Source organism: Maniola jurtina, chromosome 25, assembly GCF_905333055.1.
Source record: "Maniola jurtina chromosome 25, ilManJurt1.1, whole genome shotgun sequence".
Classification (NCBI taxonomy): domain Eukaryota; kingdom Metazoa; phylum Arthropoda; class Insecta; order Lepidoptera; family Nymphalidae; genus Maniola; species Maniola jurtina.
In genome coordinates, this window is record NC_060053.1 from 6825021 (window position 1) to 6837591 (window position 12571).

Here is a 12571-nt window from a genome sequence, read left to right on the forward strand (position 1 = left end):
CGATAAGACTCGGTAACCTGAGTCTATTGGATTACAGCGAGTCAGCGGATTTCGCCCGGTGTTTCCATGAAACCGTGCTGCGACCGTGTGACCGGTGGCTGCCTCCCACCAGAGATGTCCATACTAATAATCCATATAATACATATGAGCTAATGATAGAGGAATGTGCAGTGCTCAGGCAAGCCGTCAAGCGGTTTCGAGCACGAAGAAACCAATATTGTTATAATGTAAGATGTAACATCCGTTTTTTCCAAAACATCATTTTCAAATAAATAATTATGTATTTAGGCAACGTCCATCTTGACAGCTTGACATTTGTCTATTGACATAATATTATGAACCTAACGGTTATCTAACCTTCTTTTCTACAAGAAAACTAGAAAAGAGCTCATAACTCTTAAACGGCTGAACCAATTTTTTTAGATTATAGCTAAGAACACTCTCGATCAAGCCACCTTTCAAACAAAAAAAAACTAAATTAAAATCGGTTCATTCGTTTAGGCGCTACGATGCCACAGACAGATACACAGATACACAGATACACACGTCAAACTTATAACACCCCTCTTTTTGGGTCTGGGGTTAATAAAATGTAGCCTGTGTCACCCGGACCTTTACAACGAATCAATTGACAGCTCACGCATGAAAATCGGCCCAGTAATTTAGGCGCTACAGTGGAACACACAGAATTTGAATACAAACATACATACATACATTATACATACATAGACTGGTAAAATCATCACCCTTCTTTTTGGCTTTGCCGCAATCGGGTACAAAATAAATAAATAAATACCTACTAATATATAAAAAGGATGATTGATTGGTTGGCTGATCTATCAACGCACAGCTCAAATGACTGGACGGATCGGGAAAGGCATGCAGATAGCTATTATGACTTAGTCATCCGCTAAGAAAGAATTTTTGAAAATTCAACCGGTAATTGGATTACGGTATTTCAAACCATTATTTTGGTTTGAAATTCGTGTAGTGTTTACTACGGGTATTTAATAATAATACAGGTGTAAATTAAAAGTTTATAACACCCCCGACAAGTGAAGGTTACAGTAACTACAAAAGAGCTGATAACTTTCAAACGGCTGAACCGATTTTCTTGGATTATAGCTAACAACACTCTCGATCAAGCCAAGCCACCTTTCAAACAAAAAAAACTAAATTAAAATCGGTTCGTTAGTTTAGGACCTACGATGCCACAGACACATACACAGATACACACGTCAAACTTATAACACCCCTCTTTTTGGGCCGGGGGTTAAAAACGGAGCTTGTTATATCAAGTCTTGAATAAGTAGACTTTCACGCAAAGGCTTTTGTGAAGCCAACTGTACTATCCCACCCTCCCTTATCAATAACCTAACAACACCAATTCTTTTATCACTGCACGTTTATTTGATAGTGTATCAAGAACAGTACGATTTTATACGGTTAAACAGACAGCGATGTAAAGATTTAACTAGATGCGGTGCTTCATAGTAACAACATGTTCCACTTCCAACGAACATCGGTGTCCACACTCCTATCAATCGCAATAGAATATAGAATACACTTTAAAGCTGATTTTAAGGGTTATCGTACCTCAAAAGGAAAAACGGAACCCTTATAGGATCACTTTGTTGTCTCTCGCACTTAGCCGCTTTTTCACTATGGGATAATACATATTATAGTCCGGTCAAAAATAGACATTCAAGGTTACAATAATTCGCATAGAGCTAAAAATTGGTACGAATGTTTGGAACATCAATATAGATGAATTAAGAAAAGTCCCCATCGATCCCACATTTGCAAAAAAAATATATATATTGAAGTTCACCAAAATGGGATTTTTGCACTAAACGGCAAATAAATAATTTGAATTTTGGTAAGTTATCATAAAATGTGTCCAATAAAAATTGTAGATCATACAAAATGATTGTAGTCATCTACAAAAATTGTTCTTACACTTATTTCCCTAAGAATCACCATTCGTGAGATATTGCGATTCTAAAATTTTAAGGGAAACTTTTAGAATCACAATATCACAGGAATGGTGATTTTTACAAAAAAGTATAAGATAATTTTTGTAGATGTTTATGATCTGCAATTTTTGTCTAACCCATTCTATTAAGCTTACACGTTGAACAAGCTACTATGAAGCGCCGCATCTAGCCAAAAATTTATGGCGCTGTAAATAGGTTTGATAGTAGGTTGCGTATTCGATTATGTGTCTTATGTCTTCAACGGTAAGGATTGATTTGTTTTTTAACAGTTCTTGTCCACCTGGTCAATTTAATTATTGTCTGTATTTATTTGAATAGAGGGTGTAACGATTTAACGGACATAGTATGTTTGTTTCCAGGGTTCCTTCACAAAATCGTAAAAACTGGTCAAGTGCTAGTTGGGCCTCGCTCTTTAAGGGTTCCGTACATAATTAAGAACATCATATTTTGGGTGTATGAAATATATTTTTTCCGAGTTAGATTATCGCAATAAACCGTGAAAGAAAAACTCAAAAAATGTTCGCATTTTTTAGTCACAACTTACTTACTTACTTAGGAATAAATCCGAAAACCCTGAATTTGTGAAACCACAAAAAAAAATTAAAATGTGTTTCAATTTTCAAAGTAGGATAACTTATACCAAGTGGGGTATCATATGAAAGGGCTTTACCTGTACATTGTAAAACAGATTTTCTTTATTTTTATGCATAATACTTTTCGATTTATTGAGCAAAATGTCGAAAAAATTACCCGAGTACGGGACCCTCGGTGCGCGAGTCTGAATCGCACTTGGCCGTTTTTTAAGTTGAAACAGTTTTACTTTTAATCTAGGTCTTGTCCTTAGCATAATAGGTTTTTAGGTCAAATATTCGGAAGTTCCCCAGCGAACTGAACATACCAGATGAAGCCTCGCGTGCACAAACGTCACAAATCACAGTGGAAACCGCGGACGTATCGATTCAAGAGTTATTTCCCCGACCTGCCATGCTCCCGGTACTAAACCACCCACTTATTATTCTAAACCCATAATGCGTTCAAAGGTAGATCTTTGAGAAAAGAACCAGGTGTGATTGTGACCAAGCGCTTGCTTATAATGAATAGAAAAAAAAAACTGGCCAATTGCGAGTCAGACTCGCGCACTGAGGGTGCCGTACTCCGAATTTTTTTTCGACATTTTGCACGATAAATCAAAAACTATTACGCATAAAAATAAATAAAAATCTGATTTAAAATGTACTTAAAAGTAAAGCAGTTTCATATAATAACCCCACTTGGTATAGTTCTTATCTTACTTTGAAAATTGAAACTGCCATGTTTGTTTTTAACCCCCGACCCAAAAAGAGGGGTGTTATAAGTTTGACGTGTGTATCTGTGTATCTGTCTGTGGCATCGTAGCGCCTAAACGAATGAACCGATTTTAATTTACTTTTTTTTGTTTGAAAGGTGGCTTGATCGAGAGTGTTCTTAGCTATAATCCAAAAAAATTGGTTCAGCCGTTTAAGAGTTATCAGCTCTTTTTTAGTTTTCTTGTAGAAAAGAAGGTTAGATAACCGTTAGGTTCATAATATTATGTCAATTGACAAATGTCAAGCTGTCAAGATGGACGTTGCCTAAATACATAATTATTTATTTGAAAATGATGTTTTGGAAAACTCAGATACTTTAGATTGTAGGCTTATTGTAGGCGCGGAATAGTCCAAGAAAATCAGTTCAGCCGTTTGAAAGTTATCAGGTCTTTTCTAGTTACTGTAACCTTCACTTGTCGGGGGTGTTATAAATTTTTAATTTACACTTGTTTTGTGATGTAACCACAAATTCGCGGTTTTCGAATCTTTTCCTACATACCTGCCACATGATTCTAGCTCAACGAGAAGTACCCTATAGGTTTTCTTGACAGACACAACAAACGGACAGACAGACAACAAAGTGATCCTATAAGGTTCCGTTTTTCTTTTTGAGACATATAATACAAAATAACCACACTGACACCACATTATAGTATCTACATTGCTGCTGTGATAAGCCGGAGCGGGTCGCCAGTAATACATCACATCACACTAATATTATAAAGGCGAAAGTTTGTATGTGTGTGTGTGTGTGTGTGTATGTGTGTGTGTGTATGTTTGTTACTCTTTCACGCAATAACTACTGAATGGATTTGGCTGAAATTTGGAATGGAGATAGATAATATCCTGGATTAGCACATAAGCTACTTTTTATCCCGAAAAATCAAAGAGTTCCTACGGGATTTTAAAAACCGATATCCACGCGGGCGAAGCCGCGGGCATCTTCTAGTACAAGATAAAGTTGAAACTAAAACCCGACTGCGATCGTCTTAATAAACACTGAAATATTATAGTAAAATTGTTTTTCTGTCACTTGGTATATTTTAATGTTGTAGTATATTTATGTTTATGAACGCAGTATTTTCTCCTCTTTCATTTGACATCCCACTCAATACAATAGCAAAAAAAAAAATCTTTGGAGACCCCACTTTTTCGGCCCGGGATCGAATCCCCGACTTCCGATCAGGAAGCGGACGTCCTAACCGCTAGGCTATCACAGTTAATCTTTTACTGTTATTTAATTTCAGTTCAATATATAATATTCAGTTTGACGTAATAAACTGTCAATTTGAAAGCGGCCTTATCCCTTTACAGTTTACACGTGCAAGTTGCAACGTTACAAAATAATTGCATCGAAATCATAATATCGAATAAGTCAAAGCGCTGTATGTTCTAGCTAATGCCCGACATGCGAACCTTTACGCAACTGCCAACAACAACTGCATATAGGTGCTGAACAGAGCAACGTTTACTATTTAATTTTAATCCGGTATTTAATTTTCACGTACATAATAAACTGTCACTTTGAAAGCGGTCTTATCCCTTTACAGTTTACACGTGCATGCTGCATACGTTACAAAATAATTGCCTCGACATCCTTTACGCAACTGCCAACAACAACTGTTTATAGGTGCTAAACAGAGCAACGTTTTATTATTTAATTTTAGTTCAGTACATAGTTTTTACATAATAAACTGTCAATTTGTAAGAGGCCTTATCCCTTTACAGTTTACACGTGCAAGTTGCAACGTTACAAAATAATTGCATCGAAATCATAATATCGAATAAGTCAAAGCGCTGTATGTTCTATTCCAGGTATCCATTTGTTAAATGTGATCCCATTACATAGGTACGAGTACCTACGTAACGGTAATGATAATATTATTTTTAACCCCCGACCCAAAAAGAGGGGTGTTATAAGTTTGACGTGTGTATCTGTGTATCTGTCTGTGGTATTGTAGCTCCTAAACTAATGAACCGATTTTAATTTAGTTTATTTTGTTTGAAAGGTGGGTTGATCGTGAGTGTTCTTAGCTATAATCCAAGAAAATCGGTTCGGCCGTTTGAAAGTTATCAGCTCTTTTCTGACGTTACTGTAACCTTCACTTGTCGGGGGTGTTATAAATTTTTAATTTACACTTTTTATGTACGTCTATAATATTATAATGTGATCTTCTGTCGTTGAAATCATACCATATAATATGCGCGCAGAATATTATGGTACCTACTACCTACTTTGTAATTATGACATCTCTTCCAAAATACACTAATATTATGAAGGCGAAAGTTTCTGTGTATGTGTGTGTGTGTATGTTTGTTACTTCTTCGCGCAAAAAATATCCTGGAATAGCACATAGGCTACTTATAGGCAAATTTTTTTATCCCGGAAAATCAAAGAGTTCCCACGGGATTTCGAAAAACCTAAATCCACGCGGGCTAAGTCGCGGGCATCGGCTAGTATAAAATAAAAACCGGCCAAGTGTGAGTCAGACTCGCGCAGCAAGGGTTACGTACTCGGGTATTTTTTCCGACATTTTGCACGATAAATCAAAAACTATTATGCATAAAGATAAAGAAAAATCTGTTTTAGAGAGTACAGGTAAAGCCCTTTCATATGATACCCCACTTGGTATAGTTATCTTACTTTGAAAATTGAAACACATTTTAATTTTTTTTAACGATGTTACCCCAAATTCAAGGTTTTCGGATTTTTTCCTTTACTTGTGCTATAAGACCTACCTACCTGCCTTTCATGATTCTATGTCAACGGGAAGTACTCTATAGGTTTTCTTGACAGACACGACAGACAGACAGACAACAAAGTGAACCTATAAGGAGTCTTTTTATTTTATTTTAAGGTACGGTACCCTAAAAATCACCCATGTTATTATGGCTGTAGTTAACTAACGCTTGCAAGTACGACTTGCACTTGACCGGTTTCCGATTATGTAGGTCATCAAAGATTCGCGCACATTAGGACAGCTCATAGAATAGTAATTTAGTCAAAGTCAAAGTCAAAAAATTTATTCAAAGTAGGTAGGTACTTACTATTGTCACTTCTTGATTGTCAATTGTTTGTTTTGGATACGAGCACCTAATGGTGATAATTAAATACGTAAACAAGGAACCAACATCTTAAATTGCTATAATCCGCTAAACTAGACAAATCTGTACAATGCAACATGCGATACGCACCGCTGGGCCCCCCACTGCTAAACATGCGGGAAAAGCCAGCCACCAAGCAAGCAATACGCTCTACCTCCACGTTGCATGTTTAACATTGGGAGGATTTCGTAAAACTGTGGTACAGTCAGCAACAAAGCTAGGTTCGCACCCGCCCGTACAAGCGACTATGGACGGGTGCAAACCTAGTTTTGTTGCTGACTGTACTAACTTCCATCCTACAGGCTCGCATTCACACTTTATTTGGTTATGTTCTCTATAGTCGTTATTCCTCATTACTGAGGATCGTGACCTCTTTCCATTAATCCTATAATGGTAGGGGTTCTCTTGGAATAATAATGCGGTGGGTTCCCAGATCCTTCCGCATACAACTCTTTAAAGAGAACGAGATTTCGACTCTTAGCCTAAATGACAGTTATTATCAGATGTTAGTGGTAATCACCGGGATCGACGTCATAACGTGGTCTCCGAGGCACGGAGGAAACGAACAGCCAAATTCGGACCTCTAAAGCCGTTCACCCATCCAATTACCGACTTGGGTCAACGTTGCTTAGCAATCATAATCGATTGATATGCGTTGCCACAACTAGGCCACACGTTCCTCATTGTTTGGTAAATATCAAGAAACTGTTAGCCTAGTGCAGGGTCGGCGAGTAATTTTAAGTGTGTTCCGAATACTGTTGGAAATTAATCTCGTGAAACTAATTTCTTGCCACTAATCTAACATGCCATAAATGTAAAAGCCTATAAATAAAGGATTAAAAATATAAAAAAATCCTAATGTGGATTTCTTTTTTCTTCTAATTCTGAGAGGAGACCCGTGCTCCGTAGTGGGCCAGAGATGGGTTGACCATGATGATGATTCAATCAATCAATCAATCAGCCCGTTTGCGTCCACAGCTGGACATAGGCCTTCCCGAGAGGCCTAGGCCTACCCACACACGGTCCTCCGCTTTCCTCATCCACCCACTTCCCGCTATCCTCTTAAGGGTCATGAGACCGGCCTGCCCGCGAAATTCAAATTTAATTTGGTTTTTGCATCAATGAAATAAATTAAAGTATCGACTAATAAAGTCGATACTTAAATTTATTTCTTAAACTAGACGTTTTCAAGTAAAGATTTTTATATATATACCTATGAGGATGATATTGCCATTGTCACAAATAAAATAACCATAAGCCTACGTTGTCGTATTAGTTTACAAATTGCGAAAAACCAAATTAAATTTGAATTTCGCGGGCAGGCCGGTCTCATGCCCCTTAAGGTCGAGAGTCCAGCGGGTCGGAGGTCGTCCCACATTGCACTTGCTGATGATGATGATGATTATCATAATACTAGCTGATGACCGCGACTTCGTTCGTAGAGGTTCTTGAAAATCCCGTAGGGAACTTATTGATTTTCCGGGATAAAAAGTAGCCTATTTGTTAATCCAGGGTATAATCTATCTCCATTCCTCAGCCAGATCCGTCCAGTTGTTTTTGCGTGATTGAGTAACAAACATCCAAACATTCACATTTATAATATTAGTAGGATTAAAGGAAATTAAAAATATACCTACCCATTTTAGTTTTAAAATCCTCGCAACAATTCGCACTGAACAGCCAAATGCAGATTTTAGTTTTCTACAAAGTCATTGTTCGCACAAACAAAAGATATCAGTTTCACAAGTAACACCATTAATATGAGACCTGTTTACGCGAGCACTTCAATACCATATTATAATATGTACATTGTACATATAATATTAATTTAGGTAAATTTTAATTTTTGTCACTTTTCGATTTTAGTCTATGACGACTTTTAGTTTAAAAAACGCAGGTACTGCGCAGCAGTTTATGAGCCACTTAAAAATTGAGATTTTAGTTTTTAATTTTAGTTTTTAACCGACTTCGAAAAAAGGAGGAGGTTCTCAATTCGTTGGAATCTTTTAATATAATAACTATTTTTAACCCCCGACCCAAAAAGAGGGGTGTTATAAGTTTGACGTGTGTATCTGTGGCATCGTAGCTTCTAAACGAATGAACCGATTTTAATTTAGTTTTTTTTTGTTTGAAAGATCGCTTGATCGGGAGTGTTCTTAGCTATAATCCAAGAAAATCGGCTCAGCCGTTTAAAAGTTATCAGCTCTTTTCTAGTTTTCTTATAGAGGTTTTTGTGTCGGGGGTTTTTTTAAATTTTGAGTTATTAACTATGCAGCCTAAAGTAAAGCGCGCTTACTACAGGCAAGAACGTCTAGATGCCTTTTCACTCTTAACTTGAAAGTATGTGTTATAAGTGGAAGGAAAAACTGAAGCCGGAAGAACAAACCATATCTATACTAATAAATAAAATTAGAGTGTCTGTCTGTAATTTCGAAATAACTACCGCATATTAAGGTCACATGGTTATTTGAACGATACTATAACTGAATCACACGTTTTTTAAATTTTTGTCTGTCTGTCTGTCTGTTTGAAAAGGCTAATCTTGGGAACGGCTGAACCGATTTTGACGGGATTTTCACAGACAAGTAGAGAATTGACCAGGGAGTAACATAGGCTACTTTTTTAACCGACTTTCAAAAAGGGAGTTGTGTTTTTCTACCTATGTACACCGAAATCTCCGAGATTTCTGAACCGATTTGCGTCATTTCTTTTTTAATCGATAGAGGAACTTTGCGACATTGTGTCATAAAAAGTTTGGAGTCCAACTCTTCAATCCTGATGCTGCAGGGGAACCAATCCACGCGGGCGAAGCTGCGGGCATCAGCTAGTCCTATATAATTTTATTCTGAGACGTACGCATTAATTAACATTCATAAAATTGACTTTTAAATAAACAAATTTTATTTTTTTGTGGTAGGTATGCACTCAGCACCTAAGTCTTATCATAGCCTGATAATGATAAAACTAATAAAAAGGTATGTAGCTTTTTTATAACACGTACCTATTACTATGCGTTTAACTCATTCATTCGCTGATTTGTACCACAAGTAACAAAAATAATTAGTGATAAAAAACGCGCCTTTTTGGAAGTCGGTTAATAATTTACGCTTGATTTAAATTTTAATGCTTTTATTAATAAAGCAATCCAACAAAAATATAAGAAAAACTTCAAAAATGAGACAGAAGAGTAATTAAGAAATCTCTTATTTATCTATAAGTTAATGGAATCTTCTTATAATATCTATAATTAATGGAATAATGAAATCTATAAGTTAATGGAAGTTAATCTTAATGGAAACGTATAGTAGGGGTATACATATTAGCGTACTCGAAGGTGCTTCGTACCCAGCCAGACGCCCAGACTAGAAAGAGATAGATAACTATGTATGTATCAAAAGCCTTTGTCTCATGATTTTATAAAGTTCTAATATGGCGGTTAGGGCCCGTTCAGATATACCTAGGTCGATTCCGGAAAACCGGTTGAATTTATGGTATTCTTTATTTTTTACTAGCTGATGCCCGCGACTTCGTTCGCGTGGATGTAGGTTTTTTAAAATTCCCGTGGGAACTCTTTGATTTTCCAGGATAAAAGTAGTCTATGTGCTAATCCAGGGTATAATCTATCTCCATTCCAATTTCAGCCCAATCCGTCTAGTAGTTTTTGCGTGAAGGAGTAACAAACATACACACACACACACACACATATACAAACTATCTCCTTTATAATATTAGTGTGATAATTTTTATGATAGTGTTTTATTATAGTGTAGTGTATTTGTAGATGGCATTAACAATCGCTTCAGTACCGAGTGAAAATACATATTATTACAAACGTCACTGACAGTAAGTGAAACCGTAGAAGACGCAGGTTCGAATCCTGCCAGTTCCGCAATTTTTGATACGCCTTTAAAAACCGGCCAAGTGAGAGTCAGAGTCGCGCACTGAGGGTTCCGTACTCGGGTATTTTTTCCATTTTGCACGATAAATCAAAAACTATCATACATAAAATAAATAAAAATCTTTTTTAGAATGTATACGTAAAGCCCTTTTATATGATACCCCACTTGGTATAGTTATCTTACTTTGAAAATTGAAACATATTTTTACATAGTTTTCAGATTTATTCCTGTACTTGTGCTATAAGACCTACCTACCTGCCTTTCATAATTCTAGGTCAATGGGAAATACCCTATAGGTTTTCTTGACAGACACGACGGACAGACAGACAGACGGACGGACGGACAGACAGACAGAAGGACGGACAGACAGACAGACAGACAGAAAGACAGACAGACAGACAGACAGACAGACAACAGAGTGATCCTATAAGGGTTCCGTTTTTCTTTTTGAGGTACGGAACCCTAAAAATATGGTATATTCTTGTTGCAACAATGCATTGTAATTTGTAGCTAATAGTGAGTACGAGCGAGTTAACCAACGGGAGGTGATTGCAATTGTCACACTGTAGCTGCCGTTTTACGCTCAGGTAAAAACTACGGACTTTTTTCGGAATTAGTGTGCTAACAATTGCAATAACCTCTGATTGGCCGACACCCGCTCACTATTGGTAAAAATGCATTCAGCCAATCACAACAAGTGCGATTGTAATGATTGATGCCGGTTTTTCGCAATCGTGCTCTATCGTGCCTCAACTACCGACTGGCTTCGGTCTGTGTGAAAAAATTCGTTCTTCCGAGTCTGTCTATCTGAACGGACCCTAATCCATACCAACGAATAAATAAGTAATACACACAGTAGGTACAAGGTATCTAGGGCGCGGCGTTTCGAATATCGAATAATTCGAATAATTACAGAACAGATAAATAATTTTGGGTCACTGTCACAGATTAAAAATATCAATACGTTCGGAAACACTTTCCAACTTTAGTTCCATTGTTAATTTTTCACAAGAAACATTAGTTTATTATTTTATTGAAATTTGGATTTAAACGTTTAATTTGGAGTTTTATTTCCTTTTACTGATTAATATTTTATTTAGTTTTACGCTTTATTCCATTTAGCAATTTTAGTTTTAAATTACAAAAAAATAATTCTTATCTCTGTTATTATCATTTCATAGTCAAAAATTTGATTGTTATGCGTTGTTTTGAATTTACACATTTAATTTTTAAATATTTGACTCTTTGTAAGCGTCCAAAAAAATATTCTTACCAAACGATCAAATTATTTATTTATCGCACTAATATTTTATTTTTGGAATGAAAACATTCCATTTACATATTACTTCCATAATTTATTTACACTTGCAGATTTCTGTCACTTCAATTGGTTTTATAACACTTTAATTGGTTTAGGTATAATTATTTATTATCAAATCTAGATACAATAATATAGTCTTTTCACTCCCGTCCGGCTCACTACAGCGTCGGCGAGCGAATGAGAGGTCTAAGGAGAGGTTTCATTTCACCGTTTTGCTTTGCGCTTACTTGATGCCCAGTTTCAGGCTATTTTATTCAGTTTTAATCTAAATAATATGAAAGGAAAAGGTGACTGACTGATTTATAAACGCACAGCTCAAACTATTGGACCGATCGGACTGTTTGGCATGCAGGTAGCTATTATGACGTAGACATCTGCTTAGAAAGGATTTTTGAAAATTCAACCCCTAAGGGAGTAAAATATGGATTTGTTTGTGTAGTCGACGCGGACGAATCCTATAATATATTTAAATAAAAGGAAAAGCTGACTGACTGACTGGACTGATCTATCAACGCACAGCTCCAACTACTGGACAGATTGGGCTGAAAATGCAGATAGCTATTATGATGCAGACATCCGCTAAGAAAGGATTTTTGATAATACCACCCCTGAGGGTATGAAATAGGGGTTTGAAATTTGTGTATCGGCTCAGTAACTTTTCAGGAAAATGGTAACATAGTAAAAACAATTCGATTGCAGTGCACCCTTGTGGGCTATAGCCATGAAATACAGCTAAGAACCTACCCAGAGGTTAAATCGGCCTAGTAGATTTTCAAGAAAATGGTAACTATAAAAACGTACAAAAAACATATTAAAACCTCTTTCATGTTTCACTATCAAATCCACATTTGGTGACAAAGTAAAATCCATCGGAATTGAAACAATAAATTATAAAACTAAATT

The 12571-nt window shown here is 36.4% G+C and overlaps 2 protein-coding genes across 3 annotated transcripts in view; both read right to left on the reverse strand.

Annotated features, from left to right (window-relative positions):
- The window catches only part of LOC123878049, a 31380-nt gene that overhangs the window by 8131 nt on the left and 10678 nt on the right, over positions 1-12571 (reverse strand). The window contains exon 1 of one of the 2 annotated variants that reach the window (XM_045925073.1): positions 8086-8380. The exons of the other annotated variant lie outside the window; for it this stretch is intronic. Within the exon in view, the coding sequence (XP_045781029.1) occupies positions 8086-8089 (4 nt within the window). The 5' untranslated portion in view covers positions 8090-8380. Of the gene's footprint in view, positions 1-8085; positions 8381-12571 lie in introns of those variants that run through there. 2 annotated transcript variants of the gene reach the window in all.
- Positions 1-12571, reverse strand: part of LOC123878054 (zinc finger protein 492-like) — a 35023-nt gene that overhangs the window by 3734 nt on the left and 18718 nt on the right. The gene's annotated exons all lie outside the window — the stretch shown is intronic.